At 43.3% G+C, this 21302-nt stretch overlaps 3 protein-coding genes across 3 annotated transcripts; 1 reads left to right on the top strand and 2 right to left on the bottom strand.

Annotated features, from left to right (window-relative positions):
- Positions 1–1186: 1186 nt before the first annotated feature.
- Positions 1187–5497, bottom strand: LOC138675277 (translocator protein-like). Its single transcript, XM_069763364.1, has 4 exons — positions 5353–5497; positions 4670–4865; positions 3402–3540; positions 1187–1748 (listed from the first exon to the last, which is right to left on the bottom strand). The coding sequence occupies exons 1-4, from the start codon at positions 5378–5380 to the stop codon at positions 1578–1580; spliced, it is 534 nt and encodes a 177-aa protein (XP_069619465.1). The 5' UTR covers positions 5381–5497; the 3' UTR covers positions 1187–1577.
- A 3440-nt stretch (positions 5498–8937) lies between these two features.
- LOC138675278 (translocator protein-like) lies at positions 8938–14352 on the bottom strand. The gene is made up of 4 exons (XM_069763365.1): positions 14251–14352; positions 10044–10226; positions 9488–9626; positions 8938–9327 (listed from the first exon to the last, which is right to left on the bottom strand). Exons 2-4 carry the CDS (start codon positions 10220–10222, stop codon positions 9157–9159), a joined length of 489 nt encoding a protein of 162 aa, XP_069619466.1. The 5' UTR covers positions 10223–10226; positions 14251–14352; the 3' UTR covers positions 8938–9156.
- Positions 14353–14584: 232 nt separating this feature from the next.
- Positions 14585–20326, top strand: MCAT (malonyl-CoA-acyl carrier protein transacylase). The gene is made up of 4 exons (XM_069763363.1): positions 14585–15112; positions 15238–15325; positions 18320–18537; positions 19079–20326. The coding sequence occupies exons 1-4, from the start codon at positions 14687–14689 to the stop codon at positions 19493–19495; spliced, it is 1149 nt and encodes a 382-aa protein (XP_069619464.1). The 5' UTR covers positions 14585–14686; the 3' UTR covers positions 19496–20326.
- Positions 20327–21302: the final 976 nt, after the last annotated feature.

Here is a 21302-nt window from a genome sequence, read left to right as displayed (position 1 = left end):
GCATTCAACCTCTGTCCTATGCTGTAATGGGAGCATAAATCACACACCGACCCAGGCCACACACCAACTCCTACACGCTGCCACCACTGACCGAACACACGGGCGATGAGTCCCGAAAATATTCTACTGTCTGCCAACCTGCAGGGTCACACACTTTAAGGCTATGGATTCTTTAGAACATACAAGGTTCAGCTTGTTAAAGTTGTATGCTTTAATACGAAAAGGTACAGTGCTTACAATAAGAAAAAAAAGGTATAAAAATATGGTAATAAAAAGACATACAACTATGCAAAACAGGAGAAAACTTGCAGAAATAGCTAGCTTTCTAATCTGCTTTCTGCTCCCTGAGGGGGGATGAAAATGGACTGGAACACATCAGCTCGGCTGCCCCTCAATCTGTGAACACGATTCTATGTATACAGGCCTAATTTATAGAGTCACCCTGGAGGTAAGATTTCTAGAACAGCCTCTCTGGTTGATATTATAATTGCTTTTTTTTCACTGGGCGATGGCCACTCCACCAATGAATTTATTATTTTCTCTGAAATTCTTTATGTAAAGTTTCCCACAGATAGTGTCAGGCTGTAAATGACATCTCTCTTCAAAAGAGCTAGAAGGTGTGAAATGTTTCCCTTTCCTGGTTCCCAGTAAGACCCCCTGGAGAGATTGGAGACAGCAGACTGCTTGGTCAGGATACCATATGCTGTGAGACCTGCAGTCTCAGGACAGATGTTAAATTATTGTTAGTCACACATATATCCCTATATACCTATACATATTCCACCACAATGATATAAGTGGCTGAACCCACTCGTATTGGACTATTCCCTGACATTGTAAGGTGTGAGCACCTAAAGACTCATCTGTCGGATAGATAAGGGTTGGACCGTTTGATTGTAGTCGCCTGATCCATTTGTTTTCGCTGCAATTAAGCCTGAAGTGAGACAGGAGCTTTCTCCTGCTTATATCCAGGCTGACCGCCAAGGCTCCTGACCTGGGCTGTTCTCTAGGGTATCTACGAGGCAGTTGCCTCAGATCAGAAAAGCCGACCGTCTATCCGAGTAGTCCGAAACGCGTGTAGAGAGGTGTTGAGGGTAGAGAAAGAGGCGGCAGGCTTCTAAGCCATAGACGTGAGACATTGAAGAGGTTGCCCAGCGCTGCTCACGTCCGAGATACAAGACTGAAGTTTTATTCTTTGCGATTCTTTATTAGTACAACTGAATTAGTGCAAAATGAAATATAAACTGTGTGCATTCAGTACAAAATGTAGATGCAAGGCATTAAAGGGGTAGTTAGGACTTGTATATTAATGGCCAATTCATAGGTTAGGTCACCAATATCTGATAGGTGGGAGGCCGATTATTGGGGGGTTCCTTCCGGGAATCAGCTGTTTGCGGCTACACAATGTAAAGCTCTAGAACGTCACAGCTCCGTACACTGTAGTAGCCGTGCTGGAACATTGCAACTCGGCTTCCATTCACTTCAATAGGAAACCCCTGGACAAACCCTTTTTAATCCAATGCAAAACAATACATTAATTTACCATTAAAGTTATGGAAGAACTCTGATCATCACTGCTATTTTGTCTTGTCTAGGTTGTCCTTCCAAAACCGATAGCTCCAGACAGTTTCTATTACCAACCAAGGAACAGTGGGGGCCATCAGGTAGGCGGCCGTCCTGTTAAAGGGGCACCAGACGACAACTGTAGCAGCTGCGCATGCGGTCATCAGAACGGAATGGAAAAATGCCTGTAGTAAAAAAAAAAAAAAAAATTATAGATGCCATACAAACTACCGAAATGACCATACATAACAACCAGCAATATGAAAGTGCTTGAGGTTTGTACCCATAAGTGGGCCAAACTATAAATTCCACCCGAAGCTTCACAATGCACTACAAGCAGTTTATAAATACACAGCATGCTGTAATGCTCTGCCTGTCCTGACTCCTTTCTATCATAGCTGTAATGCTCTGCGTGTCCTGACTCCTTTCTATCATAGCTGCGATGCTCTGCTTGTCCTGACTCCTTTCTATCATAGCTGTGATGCTCTGCGTGTCCTGACTCCTTTCTATCATAGCTGTAATGCTCTGCGTGTCCTGACTCCTTTCTATCATAGCTGTGATGCTCTGCGTGTCCTGACTCCTTTCTATCATAGCTGTAATGCTCTGCGTGTCCTGACTCCTTTCTATCATAGCTGTGATGCTCTGTGTCCTGACTCCTTTCTATCATAGCTGCGATGCTCTGCTTGTCCTGACTCCTTTCTATCATAGCTGTGATGCTCTGTGTCCTGACTCCTTTCTATCATAGCTCTAATGCTCTGCGTGTCCTGACTCCTTTCTATCATAGCTGTGATGCTCTGCGTGTCCTGACTCCTTTCTATCATAGCTGTGATGCTCTGCGTGTCCTGACTCCTTTCTATCATAGCTGTGATGCTCTGCGTGTCCTGACTCCTTTCTATCATAGCTGTGATGCTCTGCGTGCCCTGACTCCTTTCTATCATAGCTGCGATGCTCTGCGTGTCCTGACTCCTTTCTATCATAGCTGCGATGCTCTGCTTGTCCTGACTCCTTTCTATCATAGCTGCGATGCTCTGCGTGTCCTGACTCCTTTCTATCATAGCTGCGATGCTCTGCTTGTCCTGACTCCTTTCTATCATAGCTGTGATGCTCTGCTTGTCCTGACTCCTTTCTATCATAGCTGTGATGCTCTGCTGCTCCTGACTCCTTTCTATCATAGCTGTGATGCTCTGACTGTAACTCCTCGGAGTCTCTCGTAGATTCAACAGTTCTTCCTTGGACTACAAGGGACAAGCCAACAAAACCTGCCGTATACCGCGAACCCCCCAGGAGCCTCGTCGTATACCAGGAACACTCCACGAGATCCGCAGTATACGGAGAGCACCCCACAATACCTGCAGTGTTTCAGGTACACCCCATAAGACCCAACAATTTGGAGATGCTTTAATCCAGTCATCCAGCCATTACAATTTGACCTTTCTCGCTCACATGCTTACTCTTTCCCATTTTCCGTGGATCCAACAACTGACCATTCGCTTGATTTCTAATACATCCCACTCCTTAACAGGAGCTAAATCACGGGATAATCTGTGTTACGTGCTTTATTGGTCAGTGGCTATAATATTATGGCTGATCGGTGTGAGTGTTGTGCTTTGTTCTCCAGATGATGCTCTGCTGCAGCTACATCCCCCTCCTCTCCCTCCTCCCAGTCTTCCATTTACTGTTTCACTCTGCAAGGATCTTTTTAGTGATTGATCAATTACATAAATTTTGCCAAGAGGCACCGTGTGAGTCGTGTTACTCCTGTTCTTACTGAAAGGGTCTGTCCTAGTGACCGGACGCCAACTGTTCTCTGAATTTAAGACATTAATTTTGAGAATTACCAGTTTGAGTTTATGGGCACCAAAAAAAACTTGACTCCATGACCAGTTCAAGGCAAGGTACGTGGCATATACCCCTAGAGGTGCCACGGCGTCTTTTGTAAATCCTCCCAACTCTTTCCAAATCAAATAAGATCCGTATCTGAAAAAAAGATAAAAATTAATCAACATAAGAAGAATATTAAAAGAGAAAAATTCTAAAAAGACTTAGAAGAATAGTCCGGGAAGAAAATTTATATTGTCCGATTTGTTTTGTAGGGAGTAAAAGGGTTTTCCACCTTTTTCTATTTATTAACTTTGCTTGTCACAAAATGACCTGCTGACACCATTTCAGTGATTTTCTCATTAGTGCAGAGGAAAGTGTTAACAAGGACAAGGCAGCTGATAGCACTCTGTCATGGTGATTGAGTTATTAGAGCAGACTGGAGGCTGTAAGAGGGATCTCAATCCCATTTCTCAAAAAGAGACAAAAACACAGAAATTGTTAAAAACTACAAGCGTTGATGAGACAGTAGAATCATCAGATTAAATATCTAAAAACAGTGAAGCAGCAAAGTGTGAAAACCTAAATTTGTGTCAGTCTCTAAATATTTGACTATAACTGTATATAGAGTAGATAACACACAATAGGTGATGTCACAGCTCACCTCCTCCTCCTGTACAATGACTGATAACACCTCTTTATACAGTAGATAACACAGGATCCACCATTCACAATAGGTGATGTCACAGCTCACCTCCTCCTCCTGTACAATGACTGATAACACCTCTTTATACAGTAGATAACACAGGATCCACCATTCACAATAAGTGATGTCACAGCTCACCTCCTCCTCCTGTACAATGACTGATAACACCTATATATACAGTAGATAACACAGGATCCACCATTCACAATAGGTGATGACACAGCTCACCTCCTCCTCCTGTACAATGACTGATAACACCTCTATATACAGTAGATAACACAGGATCCACCATTCACAATAGATGATGTCACAGCTCACCTCCTCCTCCTGTACAATGACTGATAACACCTCTATATACAGTAGATAACACAGGATCCACCATTCACAATAAGTGATGTCACAGCTCACCTCCTCCTCCTGTACAATGACTGATAACACCTCTATATACAGTAGATAACACTGGATCCACCATTCACAATAGGGGATGTCACAGCTCACCTCCTCTTGTACAATCACGCAGTGTCCCTTTCAGTCTTTCTTTCCACAGTTGTGGATCCCACTCCAGTTTCACAACACACTCACCCCGCTGACGTATTTAAAGTCGCCCATACTGGTGGGAACACCCAGTTTGGAGGGGTCCATCTTGGTTTCCGCAGTGTCACAAACCAGGTTTTCATTTGCTCGTCTGTTCCAATCTGTCCAATGGTGCTCCCTACTGATGGGAGGATGGTGAACCCAACAGCTGGAAGCCAGGGGGGCGTCATGGCTGGGAACAATCCTGAAAAAAAAAAAAAAGACAGACTTTTTAACACAAGTTTGTGAAGGAAATGGCACAACTATCAATTCCTTCATTGATTGATTTGATTAATGGAATGTTCATGCCTGTGTTTTACATTTTGTGGCCACCAGGTGGCGCAGTAGAACTCATCTTATATAACTTCTTGCTAAGTAGTTGTATAACCAGATAGGAGCGACCAATCAGTCGCGCTGTACGGTCTGCGGTATACAGTGTCTGTCTGACAACTATATGGCGGTACTATTAGTTATCTTCTGCCCAAAAATAACAGATATTGCAGTAGTGATGTCCATATTTGTGCCCCTCTCACTGTATAAGTGTCCTCCCTTGTGGCCCCTCATACGTTATTAGTTTAGGTTCCCTTCTGGAGCCCCCGTACAATTGTAAAATTCCTCTTTGTGGCCCCCATCCGCGGCACTTGTGTTTCACGCCCCGCCACACTACATGAATATGGTGGTCTTGGCCTTACCTTGTCGATACCCCTCTGCAGACGGCATAGCGGAGAGGCCAGGACCAGACGTTAGGGAACGAATAGAGGGAGACCAAAGTCCAAAATTACACTTGTTTTTCCTGAACACGACCTTGATAAGAGCCGTGTACCCGAGATAAGAGTCCGTGTATCTCTTGCACTGATGTGAGCTCATACATATTGGTGGTATAATTATTCATACGCTCTATAATCATATTTTCGATGCCATTTTTAGGAACTATTACATTCCGAGCTGTTCAGTTTATAAGGATTTCTAATAAACAGCGCCACCCCTGACCACTGGTTGTGCATGGTACTGCATCTCTTCAATAGGGCTGTGTTACAACACCAGACATGACAACTCATGGTCAGGGGTGGCGCTGTTTCTAAAAGAAAGCAGTCACGTTTCCTTAATATTTAAGGGGATGTTCACCACTTATATTTTCCAAGTTTTTTCCAGTTAACTTCAGTCTAACTGGGAATAATTCACCATTGTTACAAAATGGGTCCAGCACACTACAATCAGTGTTTTATCAGCAGGAGATTATCACTTCAGGAGACTAGGTATCTCGTGCCTCCTAGTCCAACCACGCCCCCACCACTGATTGGCAGCCCGTTGACAGTGTACATAGGAAGCAGCCAATCGGCGGTGTGGGCGGGGTTATACAGGGCTCAGCATTCATCTACTGCAGAGAAAACAGGGTTTCTTTTTATCAAAACTACAGCAAGCAGCCCAGTAAGTGATACATCGCTTGAATCAGGGTCTCTGCCCCTACATCATGATGCTGTCAGATTACATAATAAAAACTTGCTGTTAAATTCTCTTTAATATAGTTTGAGTGAAGCAGAACAAATAATCCATGTGGCAAAAAAAAATATTTTTTTTTTTAAAGAACAAGACAGCCTAAAACTAAATATATCAACTTTCAAGACAACATGATAAAGTATTGGGGGTAAAACAAACAACAAAATCCTATCTCAAACCCCGCTGGCATAGAAAATATGACAAGTGCTAATAAAATCTATGCAAAATATAAAAGGTCCAAGATAATAAACCAAATAAATTATGAGAATAAATATAAAAATATTCATAAATATAAGCAAAAAGAACACTGCAAAAAAAGGCAAGGAGGATTAGAGGGTAGGCGAGAACACTACACGTTTCGCCAGGAAGGTGGCTTCCTCAGGGGTTCATCACCAGATAGTCAGCAGGTCCATTTTAGCCACATAATTATAAGAAAAGCATATTCAGCCGCATACACTACCAGGTAACGTTTGTGGACAGCGTGCGGAGGTTCGGCTGCAGCCTGCCCTTGCAGAGAATGTGATAGAGGTCACCAGATTGCAGAACAACATGATCAAATTACCTTAGTATCTAAAATATAAGCGCCCTAAGCGGTATTGTAGCTAATAGACTGGCACTATTAGAGCAGATCTATCTTCCATTAGTTCCATTAGCGTCTAGGCATCTCAAAAACAAAAACAACTACTATATGCCCAAGTCCTAATTCACACAATGTTGTGAACAAGTTACCATAACTACATAGTGATGTGCGAAATTAAAGTCATGTTTTGCTGCCCCATTCATCTACAGCATAGCGTAGGGGCAGAGAGCACGATTCCAGCGATGTATCACTTACTGGGCTGCGTGTTGTCATTTTGATAAAATCACAGTTTTCTCTGCTGCAGATTGCTGAGCTCTGCATAACCCCGCCCACACCACTGATTGGCAGAGTTCTACCCATGTATGCAAAAAGCAACCAATCAGTGGTGGGGGCGTGGCTGGACTACCTACAGCAGATTTACTAGTCCTCTAGTGATAATCTCCTGCCGATAAAACACTGTTTTTATCAAAACAACAGCAAGCAGCCCAGTAAGTGACACATCACTGGAATCAGCATATCTGCCCCTACATCATGCTTCTCTCAGATTAGGTGGCAAATACCTGATGATGGATTCCCTTTAATACAATAGCGCTGCCTAGAATACATAGAACGTTGGGGTTAGAGAATCTGGACAGTAATATTTGGAAGGTGCTGCATGAAATTATTGAACAAGCTTAAAATGGAGTGTCACCCCCAAAATGCTACTAATTAATGATATAGAGCACTTCTCTCTTATAAAAATTATACTAACTCTATACCTAATACCGGACCAGTGATTGTGAAAATAACTTTTAATCCATAGGTAACAGAGGAGCTTCGGTGCACTCATGGTGTGACTATGAGCTGGATGCACAGTTACACCCCCTCAATTTACATCCCAAAGACTGCCCTAGTTTGTGATAGGCAGCGCTCACTCCTAGAGCAAACACTGCTCCTTGCTGTGTCGGCCACGCTCGCTCAGTCGCTGGGTGCATTCTCCTTCCTGGCTCCTCCCTGCTGATGCCACTCGTACATACAACAAGTGCAGCGAACACCTGATAACACCTCTATATACAGGAGATAAACACAGGATCGAACATTCACAATATGTGATGTCACAGCTCACCTCCTCCTCCTCCTGAACAATGACTGATAACACATATACAGTAATCAGCCATTGTACAGGAGGAGGAGGTGAGCTGTGACATCACCTATTGTGAATGGTGGATCCTGTGTTATCTACTGTATATAGAGGTGTTATCAGTCATTGTACAGGAGGAGGAGGAGGTGAGCTGTGACATCACCTATTGTGAATGGTGGATGCTGTGTTATCTACTGTATATAGAGGTGTTATCAGTCATTATACAGGAGGAGGTGAGCTGTGACATCACCTATTGTGAATGGTGGATCCTGTGTTCTCTACTGTATATAGAGGTGTTATCAGTCATTATACAGGAGGGGGATGAGGTGCGCTGTGATATCACCTATTGTGAATGGTGGATCCTGTGTTATCTGCTGTATATAGAGGTGTTATCAGTCATTGTACAGGAGGAGGAGGAGGCGAGCTGTGACATCACTTAAAGTAAATGGTGGAGCCCAGTATAAAAGAGGTTATCAGTCATTGTTAAGCAGTAGGAGGAGGTGACTGGAAATTCTGGATCCTGTGTTGTCTATTTTATTTGGAGGTGTAACCTTCCATTGTAAGAACAGGTAATGCCAGTCTATGATAATGCCAAGCATCCAGTCTGAAAATTGCACTTTCCATAAAAACAAACCTGTACTCTTCTCATGACATATTCCCTTTAAATCTCTGAGCAGACTACAATTAATCCTTTTTTAGACTGGAAAGTTTCCTCACCTATATCTTTTATGTGTACCACGGTATTGGCGTTCAGAGATATATTAAGTATGCCAAAAAACAAAACCCCACCACAATGGTAACCCAAACGTAGGGCTCTACGGTCACATGGACTGAATATAATCCTAGTTGCTCACAGCTACCACTAGAGGGCGCACACTGCATACAGTTGGATTACTGCCTTGTGTATGCATTGAGCTCCCTCTAGTGGTGGCCCCAGACAGTATTTTATCTTCATATGCCATAATACTGCATGTCTAGGGGGCATATGGAGCTCTGGATCAATAAAACTGAGGTCCAACTGCTAAACAAATACATTAGGAAACAGAAAATGGAAAAAAAATTGTTCAGCTTAGCCACGTATGCATTATTTCCAATGTCCTTTATTTTGCATTTAGAAATGAGCACATGATTAAGGCACTAAAAGGATAAGATCGGGCATCATTTTGCCCTGGCACTGCAACATTATTAGTGTTCGGCTGGTGTACAGGCAAAAGACAAGTCCGATGCTAAAACGTGACCATCTATACATCACTTCATCCTCCATCTTGTCCGGATCGACCTCCGGCACCTAAATCCTCCTCACTCAGACTTGTCCTTGTTGTCCCGCCAAATGACGTAGTTCAGAGTAGAGGCCAACGACAACCAGGCAATGTAAGGGAACATGAGGTAGGCCGCCGTCTTACTGATCGGATACCAAGACGCGGTTGTAAGTACGACTGTACCAGTGAGGAGGACGATTTCAAAAAACCCCTGTAGAAAAAAAAATAAATGAAAAAAAAATGTAAAGGGGGACTCCACCAAACACAAATGTGCCCCCTTTCTATATTTCAATCTGCAAAGATCTGCCTTTGGGAGAACCCTGGTAAATAAAGACATACTGGTGCCCTCCAGATTATATAGCACCACTTACCCAACCAATTTTGTGGGCTCCAAAGAATATTGGGGTCCAGGCCCAGTTAAGAGCCAGCTGTCCCCCATACAGTCCTAAAGGAACCACAGCGTCTTCAGTGAATCCACCCAACTCTTTATAGATCAGATAGGAACCATAACTAAAAAAAAAAAAAAATTAAAATATATATTTATCCAGTTGATAAAACCTATTTTCATGTACACATATTGGGGGATTCTGAGTAACAGAGGGGGTCCAATGTGTAGAATCCTAATTTCCTGGTTGCAAAGAGCTTTTTACAATCTGGAGGACCCATCCAGTCCTATATTAACCATTGATTACAATAGGTCCTATGTAATTCTTTATTTCCCCTGTGGGGGCTCTGCAGGGAAACTAAACACTTATTGCTAGTTGTCTCTACAGATTAGTGTTGATCACTGATCAACTTTTGATAAAGGATCTTTCCTACCAAGATAGGGGAATCACATAGTAAAAAGCGGTGTCCGTTGGAATTAATGATGGTGGGATTTCAGTAAATCTCTTGGAATTTTTTTATCTTTTTTTGGATCGTACTTACCCCATAGACGTATACAGGGTTGTCCACACTGGTGCAAACATCCAATTAGGAGGCCGCCACGATGGTTTCGCCAGCGTCGTATACCAGGTTTTGACCTCTTTACGGGTAATGAGTCCTCCAAGTAGTCCACCCACATGGGGCAAAACGGTGAGACCGATGGCAGGAGCCCAGGAAGGCATTGTACTATTGAAAAGAAAAAAAAAACAAAAAAAAAAAAAAACACTGAACCGGACAGAGTTAAAACACTTCAAGTGCTATTATTAAAAAAAGTGTACGCAGCTCCTCTGCAAACCTATGCGTTACCTAGTCCACAATCAAACCCAGTATAGCCTGATCCTGAAGAAATATAGCACAGTTGGGAGAAAAAACAAACAAACCCAATGCCTGTCCATAAAGTTTAACTGAGATGTTTGGTTCTCTTTTCAATTTGTCCCCTGCAACCATAGAGACAGATACATTTGCACAGGAGCTGGAACACAAAACGGTAGATTTTTTTTTTTTTTTTAAATCAGGACTATTTGGAAAGCGGTTTTATTTCTAATTTCGGCTCCATTGGTAAACTTTTCTATTGACATACGAAGAGAAAGCCTCACTCTCACTTAAAGGGGTTGTCCACTACTGGACAACCTACCGGTAATTTGGTTTCCAGGTAGTCCCTCGGCACAGCACCACTGGAGATAGTCCTTCCTTGACTTAAAGCCCCGTCCCACTTCCACCCTCCAAAGTTTTTTCAAATTACCACCGAAGGATGGATGCAAATGGTCTATACAAGACCCTATAAGAGACCCTCGATCTCGAGCCATGGCGACATGATGGATGAATGATCTGCAGGAAGATCGATCTTGTGTAAGACTAAAAAAAGAACACAACGGAGGGAAAGTAATGGTGCTGTCCCGAGGGACTACCAGTAGGTCCAATTCCCTTTTTTCAGTACGTCCCTCTGGACAGCACCATAGAGAATATCTAACAAAAGTCCCCAGGGTGGGTACGGAAGCCCCAGTATATGGATAATGGGCCGAGTATTGGGGTGCCTACAGATTACTCATCTAGGAGCCCAAGGACGTGCATTACGAATCCTTAGATCTCTAGGCCTCAACTATAGGGCTGGATATTATTGAAACTAAGAAAAAATGCAGGCTGGCCGGTAACATCCCGCCATGACCAACACTGGGACCATCCTGAGAACCCCCGATAAGGAAGCGTGGAACATCACTCCGATGATACCGATAATAACGACACAGGGAGTTTGGAAGTGATCAAGCTATCAAATTTGGTCTCAGCCTGGAGAAAATGAAGGCCTAAGGCAACTTGTTGCGTTCCCGTATGGTCGGTGTGAGGCTAGTATTAGCCCAGAGGACTAGCCTTTCAACAGGGTCAGCTGGTAATGCTGAGAGCCCACCATGGAGGAAAGTGGCGTGACATCAGGAATACTGCTTTACTGCCGATGATGCACAGGTTGGCTCTTGGCTGAGGGACCTCTCTCAGAGAGGTGTTGGTCACAGACCACTTGACAGGGGGAAAGCAGAGACCCCCGATCCTGGGTGTACGGTTGGTGGATGCAGTGTGAACCCTAGAGCCCTCCATAGTGGGAATCGGCAAAGCCAGGAGCCACTTCCCGCTCTACTGACCTGGCTGAGGGACCTCTACCCAGCGAGGTATCAGCCCGGAAAGGGAAGGGAAGAGCTGGATCCCCTCCAATTCCCCTGATCCCCCCAAGTAAATCTTCAAGTTGATGAGCTCTGCTCTCCTACTACCTAAAGGCAAAAATTAAAAAAAAATTAAAAACCTCCATAAATTAACCTTTATACTATTCAATAATTGTTGTCCTTCTAGGGAGAAGAAAAACACTGTAGGGTGGAGGTGGGAGAGGCATTTTAACTTTTCTGCGATCCTGCCTCACAATAAGTGAAGGAAGGATGACCTCCATGGTGCTGTCTGGAGGGACCTGCTGGAACAAAAACAAAAAAAAAACAAAACACCTCCTTGACTGGGAGCGCCAGTTCTGTTTTATGCGCTCTCTAACCCACCATTCCATGTAGGAGAAAAATCAGCAACGTCTCACGTTCCTCTCCGAGACTCCTATTCATTTCTATGGAGAGGGGAGCCTCCATATTCCTGGTAAAGGAGGAACCAATCAGAGTTCTTGTTTCACGGTCCCAGAGCAGTTTACAAAAACTAAGCTGCATTCTGATTGGTTGCTATGGGCAGCAGAGGCATTTTTTCCCTAGAGATGCAGTAGGCCTCAGTCACACTGCCAGATTTTAGGCCGCAATATCCAGACCCCGAGTAATGCAAACCTAGAGCACCATAATATCCCAAGTTCACTGGAGGGGGATGTGGATCTCGAGTCACCTGAATGTGCCCGAAGGCCATTTTCACACATGCGAGTATTGTGTGGTTTCTGACAAGGGGCGTCTTCCCACATCAGCCCTTTATATACCAGAAGACTGGGCTTTCATCTTCAATAAAATCCCATAAACGCTCCTCCATTGTATAAGATGTCTCCTAACACACCCGTCAGTACACATTTATCTCGTACCAGCAGCCACGTTTTCGGATTTTTGCTGCCACAAGCAGATAAGACTCCAGCGTCGTCCACACCCTGCGTCCAGTCAAGACTCGCAGACGTCTTGTATTTTAGGGGCACTTTACACCGATTTGGCAGAATATGTCAAGAAATTGCAAAAGTAGCAACTCCATATAACACGCTGAGCAGAATTACTGCTTCAGGACAGCAAGTGCAAGATCTCCCTATTGATTTCAATGGGAAAGAAATGTAAAATACAACCTACACCACTTTTTTTTTTATAGAATAAAAAAAAAAAAAGTAAAAACTCCAAACCAAAAAAAACCTTCTAAAAAATGTAAAACAAGCAAAAAAAAACCTAAAAAAGTGAAAATAATCAAGCAAAACCCTCCCTCTAAAAATGCAAAAAATACCAAGCAAAAAAAAACCTAAAATACCAAGCAAAAAAAACCCTACAAATGTAAACATGCCAAGCAAATAAAACCTACAAATGTAAATATGCCAAGCCAAAAAAAGAAGAAAAAAACCCCCTGGGGGTGGGGTGAAGTAAAACGACACCTTTTACAGCCAAAACCTCCCCTCCCCCCACACAGACATGAAAATACCATTTCCCCATTGTCAGCCATAGATCATTATGGCTATTCTCCATAACTACTTCCACTCAGGTATCATGGGAGCGTCCAGTATACGTTGTGTAAGCCGAGGGAGTGGTTTACCATTTACTACGGGTGTGGAGCAGTTTTCATTGTTAAGATGTGCACGGTAATAATAATAGAAATAAAATAAAAAATAAAATAAATAATAATAATAATAATAGAAAACAAATGCAAAATAATACTATAAAAAAAAAAGCTTAAAAGTGTAATCTTCCAAAAATCTAAATAAAAAAATAAAAAATTAAGTACTTAAATAAAAATTATATACGGTATATCAATAAATAACACTGCATACACGCAAAAAAAAGGGGTTTTGGTAAACCGCCTAGTCACAATGGTCTTCAGCCATTCCATGATGATCTATTAAATATGAAGGGATCCCCACTATGCAATGCAATGCGTGTCATAACTACAACCCCCAACATGTCCAGGTTGTAGTGTGTAAGGGAAATGAAGAAGTATGCGGAGATGAGGTGTCATCCAGAGGGAGAGGGGGGTTTGGGAAAGTGACCCCTTAGGATCTAGGGCCAAATTAAATAAAATATTTTATAGACCTATAGGAAGGTTTCTTTTCTCTTTAAAAGCTTAAAAATTATGTGTGTGCATAATCAAATTATTATTGATTAATTATTAATATTTTTATAGATGGGACCTTTAAAACTTTTTTTAAAAAATATAGAATATCACATTTTTGCGCATTGCAAAAATGTATATATATATATATATATATATATATATATATATATATATATATATATATATATTTGTTAAACATGCATTGGTAGGACTTGTAGTTCCACCATAGCAATAGACAAGGTTTCTATTGCACTAATATATATATATATATATATATATATATATATATATATATATATATATATATATATATATATATATATATATATATTGTCTATTTCTACTGTGGAACTACAAGTCCCAGCAGTGCATGTTTAACAAATAAGCACAGTCTTATGTGCAATTGTGCATTGATAATAGTCAGGAAGGATTAGCTGGCTGCACTCACCTCTGCTGCTCCTGTCACCTCTGCTATATGCACCAGTGCAGGGACAGACACATATATTTTCAGGGGACTGCACGAGTCAGCTGACCAGTGGGCGGAGTCTAGAGGGAAGGAGGGAGATGCCCTCATCGGCCATCTTAGCTAAGGGCAAAAAAAAAAACACAAAAATGAACCTTAGTGCTATTGACTAATTGTTTAATGGGATTTACCGTCACATGAATTGCTCTTTCCATCCTAATATTGTTACAATGGTAGGAATATAGCGACGCGGAACGTTTGTGTCTGTGATGAATGTTCCCGGGGAGGGGGAAGCCTTTGGTGGTGCACGGCTCACCCGGAAGTGTCCTTGAGAAGTCAGCGTGACCCACGTGTTAGAGTGCAGCTTGTGTAGTCACGTGTTATCTGTCAGGGGGGACCCTGTGGGGGGTCACCAGCAGGCATGGGGGGCTCCTCTCTTCTCAGGTCGTGCATCTATAGGAGGCTGCTGTATAGTGGGCACAGGGCTGCCCAGTGTCAGAGGTGGGCGTCTAATAGTGAGAAGGAGGACATTGTCAGCTTACTGGCGGAGGCAGAGGTGGACAGAGAAGGTGTAGAAGAGCGCCAGCCATCCAGGTCGCCACTGGACAGCACGGTGGTCCTGTTCCCAGGGCAGGGCAGCCAGCAGGTGGGCATGGCCCGCGGACTCCTCCAGTACCCCAATGTCAGGGCCATGTTCCTGGCTGCCCACAAGGTGCTGGGTTATGACCTGCTGGACCTATGCCTCAAGGGCCCGGCCGAGATGCTGAATAAGACCGTGCACTGCCAACCGGCCGTGTTCATCACCTCCCTGGCCGCAGCCGAGAAACTCAGCCAAGAGGACCCTGAAGTAAGTACACCCCTCCCCATGCTGGGATTAGTAGTTCCGTAACCATTGGAGATCACTGCTAAGGATTTAGATCAATAGGTCATTGCGCATCTGTGTATTAATCATTTATCTTTCTCTTCCTCCAGGCCGTGGAGAACTGTGTGGTGACGGCCGGCTTCAGCGTTGGCGAATTCGCCGCCCTTGTTTTTGCTGGTGCTTTGGACTTTGCAGAAGGTAAGAAGATGGGAAAAGGAGCAAATTGATTGATTTTTGCCTTGTGTATCGCCTCCTACCGGTATCCCTTTCTTCTCCTTTGGGTATTCGGCTTCATAGGCTGACGCTGTGCCGGGCTGAATAGCCGGTGATGCAGGTAGGAGGCAGGATACAAGTCCGACGCAAGTTAGGCTATGTGTCCACGTTCAGGATTGCATCAGGATTTGGTCAGGATTTTTCATCAGTATTTGTAAGCCAAAACCAGGAGTGGAACAATTAGAGGAAAAGTATAATAGAAACATATGCACAATTTCTGTATTATCACCCACTCCTGGTTTTGGCTTACAAATACTGATGAAAAATCCTGACCAAATCCTGATGCAATCCTGAACGTGGACACATACCCTTACTGACCCGACTACAGCACCAAGGTCCTGCAAATTGTTTTGTTTATCTCTAGGAGATAAATGTCAGATTTATATCCTATAGGCTCGGCTGTTTACTCTGCTCCAATTTATATCTACGGACGATAACTGAGAATGATCACTGGGACCCCTATTTCTGAATAATTGGGAGCCTTGTAAAAGCTGAAAATAAAATAATAATAATAAAAAAAAAATAATTAAAATAAATATATATATATATATATATATATATATATATATATATATATATATATATATGACTCTCTGACTTTGAACCAGTTACAGAAGAAGTAGTAAGCAAGCTCCTTGCATCCTCTCGCCCGACCACTTGCACCAGTGACCCCATTCCGTCACATCTCCTCCAGTCCCTTTCCCCAGCTGTCACCTCTCACCTAACAAAAATATTCAACCTTTCCCTCACTTCCGGTATTTTTCCCTCCTCATTTAAGCATGCCATCATACATCCATTACTTAAAAAACCATCCCTCGATCAAAACTGTGCCGCTAATTATAGACCTGTCTCTAATCTTCCCTTCATCTCTAAACTCCTCGAACGCCTGGTCCACTCCCGTCTTACCCGCTATCTCTCAGATAACTCTCTTCTCGACCCTCTTCAATCTGGCTTCCGCTCTTTACACTCTACTGAAACTGCCCTCACTAAAGTCTCTAATGACCTACTAACAGCTAAATCTAATGGTCACTACTCCATGCTAATTCTCTTGGATCTCTCTGCAGCATTCGATACTGTGGATCATCAGCTCCTCCTCACTATGCTCCGCTCCATCGGCCTCAAGGACACCGTTCTCTCCTGGTTCTCCTCCTATCTCTCTGACCGATCCTTCACTGTATGTTTTGCTGGTTCCTCCTCCTCTCACCTTCCCCTTACTGTTGGGGTTCCTCAAGGATCAGTCCTAGGCCCCCTCCTCTTCTCGTTGTATACTGCCCCTATTGGACAAACAATCAGTAGATTTGGTTTCCAGTACCATCTCTATGCTGATGACACCCAATTATACACTTCTGCTCCTGATATCTCGCCTGCCTTATTAGAAAACACCAGTGATTGTCTTACCGCTGTCTCTAACATCATGTCCTCCCTCTATCTGAAACTGAACCTGTCAAAAACTGAACTCCTCGTGTTCTCTCCCTCTACTAACCTACCTTTGCCTGACATTGCCATCTCCGTGTGCGGTTCCACCATTACTCCAAAGCAACATGCCCGCTGCCTTGGGGTCATCCTTGATTCTGACCTTTCATTCACCCCCCACATCCGATCACTGGCTCGCTCTTCTTATCTGCATCTCAAAAACATTTCTAGAATTCGCCCTTTTCTTACTTTCGACTCTGCAGAAACTCTGACTGTTTCACTTATTCATTCTCGTCTGGACTATTGTAACTCTCTACTAATCGGCCTCCCTCTTACCAAACTCTCCCCGCTCCAATCTGTTCTGAATGCTGCTGCCAGGATCATATTCCTCACCAACCGTTACACCGATGCCTCTACCTTGTGCCAGTCATTACACTGGTTACCCATCCACTCCAGAATCCAGTACAAAACTACTACCCTCATCCACAAAGCACTCCATGGCTCAGCACCACCCTATATCTCCTCTCTGGTCTCGGTCTACCACCCTACCCGTGCCCTCCGCTCCGCTAATGACCTCAGGTTAGCATCCTCAATAGTCAGGACCTCTCACTCCCGTCTCCAAGACTTTACACGTGCTGCGCCGATTCTTTGGAATGCACTACCTAGGTTAATGCGATTAATCCCCAATCCCCACAGTTTTAAGCGTGCCCTAAAAACTCATTTGTTCAGACTGGCCTACCGCCTCAATGCATTAACCCAACGATCCCTGTGTGGCCTATTAAAAAAAAAAAATGAATGTGCAGTTAATAGCCCTCTGTGTCTGTACTGCTACATACTTAGGCTGATAACTGGTTCATGCAGCTTTACATGAACACCCGAGCCTTACACTATGGCTGGTCCGAATAACTATAGCATTTGTTACCATCCACCTCTCGTGTCTCCCCTTTTCCTCATAGTCTGTAAGCTTGCGAGCAGGGCCCTCATTCCTCCTGGTATCTGTTTTGAACTGTATTTCTGTTATGCTGTAATGTCTATTGTCTGTACAAGTCCCCTCTATAATTTGTAAAGCGCTGCGGAATATGTTGGCGCTATATAAATAAAAATTATTATATATATATATATATATATATATATATATATATATATATATATATATATATATATATATATATATAGCCATTTGGGCAATAAACATCACTTTTTTTTCTGGAAGTCTGCTGTGCCGTTTCCCCTTTTCTTTTCTATTATATATATTATTTCAGATAGGAGGAGGAGAAGGAGCATACCATGGTATGCTCCTTGTTCTCCTCCTATCTGATATGTATTGTGTGGAGCGGACTTATTTGTCTGGGGGTGCACTAATTTAGTACTCCTATATCCAGACTGTCAAAATGGTTTTGGAATTTTGCATATTATATATATTATTATTATTATTTTTTTTTTCCTTTTAATAACATTAATGATAAGATTTGACAGTTTTTACGCCTGGAGTACTGTTTATTGCAGCTCTCTATGCGGTGAAAGTCCGAGCGGAGGCCATGCAGGAGGCGTCTGACGCTGTACCAAGTGGGATGCTCTCTGTGGTTGGGACCCCTAAGACGAAGTATCACTTGGCCTGTGCTGAGGCTGAAGAGCACTGCAAGACTTTGGGCATAGCGGACCCCGTCTGCAGGGTGGCAAACTTTCTGTTCCCGAATGGCAAAGTCATTGCTGGACATAAGGAGGTGAGATTCTGCATGTGGCGGTTGTACTTATCGACTTGGTCATAGACCTAATTGATCTATAGAACCAAAGTGACGAGTGGGTCACCTCTATATTGGTTGTCAGAAGGGAGACAAGCGGTAATGTAAACGACTGACGGCTTATCTACAATGGGGTGCGAAACGTTGTAGAGGTTGAAATGATAAATCCTGGATCCTTCTTCTTACCCACATCGGTAAATATGAAGGATGTTGCAGGGCTTCTATGAACATTAAAGGGTTACTCTTGTTTTGGACATTTGTGGCATGTCTACCATGCTTGATAGTCTCACACATATGACAATAAGGCCCCATCTTGGGAGAGGTGGCTGCCGGACACGTGAGGCGCTTTCTACTCTCTTGAGGTTTTGACGTGGATTATCTAAGAAGAAATGTCCCTTTAACCGTAGCATAGTTCCTCTGCCCATCACAATAATAATTATGGCTACTTTATCCCCTTCCGTGGACTCTCTAAGCAGAACCGCGGCATAAGTTCATGATGATAATTTTACTACTTCTCTTCCAGGCCATTCAGTTCCTGCAAACCAATTCCAAAAAGTTCTCCTTCGCTCGGACTAAGTTGTTACCGGTCAGCGGCGCCTTCCACACCCCATTAATGGAGCCGGCTGTGGAGCCTTTACAGAAGGTCCTGAAGACTCTGAACTTTAAGCAGCCGCTGGTCAACGTGTACTGTAACGTAGACGGGAAGAGGTACCGACATGCCTCGGCCATGGAGGACCTTCTGTCCAAGCAGCTGGTCTCCCCTGTGAAATGGGAACAGACGATGCACGCCATCTACGAGAGGAAGCAAGGAACCAACTTTCCTCGCACCTTTGAAATGGGGCCGGGAGTTCAGCTGGGATCTATGCTCAGGATCTGCAACTTGAAGGCCTGGAGGTCTTATAAAAGTATCGATGTTTTTGAAAGTGAGGAGGTGAAATGATGCATCTGGACTTTTAATGGGCCGCTGAATGGCAGGGTACTGATTTGCTACCTAAGGCCATTTTAAAGGCTTCTCACGTAGCAAACTAGCACTCCGTCCTCCACTGACTGATTGCATACATTTACCTTCAGGGTGCATTGCCCACAAGGAGAATCGGTGCTCCCCTAGATGTAGGAAACTTGAGTGACACCCAAAATTCTGCTTGGCCTGGGTCCTATTAAAATTCCAGCTCATTAACGGTGACCCCTTTAATATGATAGCCAATACAGCGATCGGTTGATCGTCAGTGGTCCGACTCACGAGACCTTGGTTTTGTGTTCTTCCCGCCAGTGCTCGGCCTACTACACTATGCAATTACAGAATGGTCAGTGTTCTTTTTAACGGGGTACTTGGGTTTGGTAAAATCCCTAGTTGATAGAAGGGTCCCTTGGAAATAACCTGATTTTATTGGGGATCTATGAAGCATGACGTGTTGTAATGAGCTGCGATCTAAGAGTAGATCTGGTAGTAAGTGTTGTTTGCCCACAGTGCCCCCACTGGGGAGGAGAAGTATTGCACATTAATAATGATGTCTGTGTGGGTTCTCCAGAGTGAGAAGAGATGAGGATCCTGAATAGAGGACGTCCCTCTATTTATTGTTATTTAGATACTGTTTATTAACTCAAAATTACCTAAACGAGTATATAAAAATGTTTTTTTGTAAGTCTGACAACCCTTTTAATGTTGTGATCTTTTATCATTTCTCACTGCCCGCCTACAGGTCTCCAATTTTTGCTTCCATGCGAAGCTTTGTAGAGCTTCATCCTGTATTAAAGTCAAAGTTTTGTGTTATCCGTGTGTGAAAAAGGAAAGAAAAACGTCTGACGCTTTTATATCACAGGGTAAGGTTTAAATGTATGATCGCCGGGACCCCCGAGGATCACTAGAATGAGGATCCCACCCCATTCTGGAGGAAATTGAATGGAGCGGTGCTCACGCTTGCGCACAGTGTCTGCAATGGCTGTGCGAAGAGGTATTTACCCAATGGCGGACTCGGCCAGAGAACTAAGGGGTCTTTTAAAAAAGCTGCAGCAGTGACACCTGCTGGCATGAGTCAGTACTTCCAGTAATTAAAGGGTTATCCCCTATCCAAGTAAAGGAATCCGCTATCCATATCCTAGGGGGATAACTCGCTGTTCGCTGCGGGTCACCCCCCCCAGCGGTCTTAGGATCTGTGCCCTAGAATCCCCGAGACCGGGTTCTGCATATTTGGAAAATCAAGACAAGATGTAGTTTTCATTGGTGCCATTTTGGGATACATACATTATTATTATTATTATTTTTTTTTATCGCTTTTTATTTAATTTTGTTCATGAGGGGAGATGAAACCCCCCCCCAGCAATTATGATTTTTTTTTTGTGTGTGCCTGGGACATAACTGTACAGTGCATTGCGAGAAGCTACTTGCAATCTGGATGTACATTTGAATCCATTTACGGGAAGGGGTTTACGACCACAGCAAAGTTCAGCTGTACTTTAATGTGGTCTGCAGTCTTTAAATTATATATTGCGGTAGAGTTCAGAAAAAGACAGATTTGCATTACAAACTCCAATGTCAGAGCATGCTCGCTGATGGATTCTCTGTTAACTCATTAAGTACCATCCAAAGTAAAGAGAAACAGAGTCTGTAAAAGCCAAACAAAGTTTACTTTTTACAATAAACTTCTACAGTATCCTTCCTGGCTGATTATATCTTCGCATCTACGTCAGGATAGCTGCTTGTGTTTTTACATCATTGTTAGCTGGTTTCCATCAGAGCTCATTTCTCC

The sequence above is a fragment of the Ranitomeya imitator genome, chromosome 4, assembly GCF_032444005.1.
Source record: "Ranitomeya imitator isolate aRanImi1 chromosome 4, aRanImi1.pri, whole genome shotgun sequence".
Classification (NCBI taxonomy): Eukaryota; Metazoa; Chordata; class Amphibia; order Anura; family Dendrobatidae; genus Ranitomeya; species Ranitomeya imitator.
The sequence above is the reverse complement of the archived record's forward strand: the minus strand, read 5'-3'. Positions and strand labels throughout refer to the sequence as shown.

What these genes read in the sequence shown, in the direction of transcription:
- LOC138675277 (XM_069763364.1), bottom strand. Translation starts at nt 5,380, where the DNA reads ATGCCGTCTGCAGAGGGGTATCGACAAG. An exon ending in ACTTTAAATACGTCAGCGGG is followed by an intron (nt 3,541 to 4,669) that starts GTGAGTGTGTTG and finishes TCTTTTTTTCAG; the next exon opens with ATACGGATCTTATTTGATTT. An exon ending in GTGCCCATAAACTCAAACTG is followed by an intron (nt 1,749 to 3,401) that starts GTAATTCTCAAA and finishes TTTTTACTACAG; the next exon opens with GCATTTTTCCATTCCGTTCT.
- LOC138675278 (XM_069763365.1), bottom strand. Translation starts at nt 10,222, where the DNA reads ATGCCTTCCTGGGCTCCTGCCATCGGTCTCACCGTTTTGCCCCATGTG. An exon ending in ACCCTGTATACGTCTATGGG is followed by an intron (nt 9,627 to 10,043) that starts GTAAGTACGATC and finishes TTTTTTTTTTAG; the next exon opens with TTATGGTTCCTATCTGATCT. An exon ending in GAGCCCACAAAATTGGTTGG is followed by an intron (nt 9,328 to 9,487) that starts GTAAGTGGTGCT and finishes TTTTTTCTACAG; the next exon opens with GGGTTTTTTGAAATCGTCCT.
- MCAT (XM_069763363.1), top strand. Translation starts at nt 14,687, where the DNA reads ATGGGGGGCTCCTCTCTTCTCAGGTCGTGCATCTATAGGAGGCTGCTG. An exon ending in TGCTTTGGACTTTGCAGAAG is followed by an intron (nt 15,326 to 18,319) that starts GTAAGAAGATGG and finishes TGTTTATTGCAG; the next exon opens with CTCTCTATGCGGTGAAAGTC. An exon ending in TCATTGCTGGACATAAGGAG is followed by an intron (nt 18,538 to 19,078) that starts GTGAGATTCTGC and finishes CTTCTCTTCCAG; the next exon opens with GCCATTCAGTTCCTGCAAAC.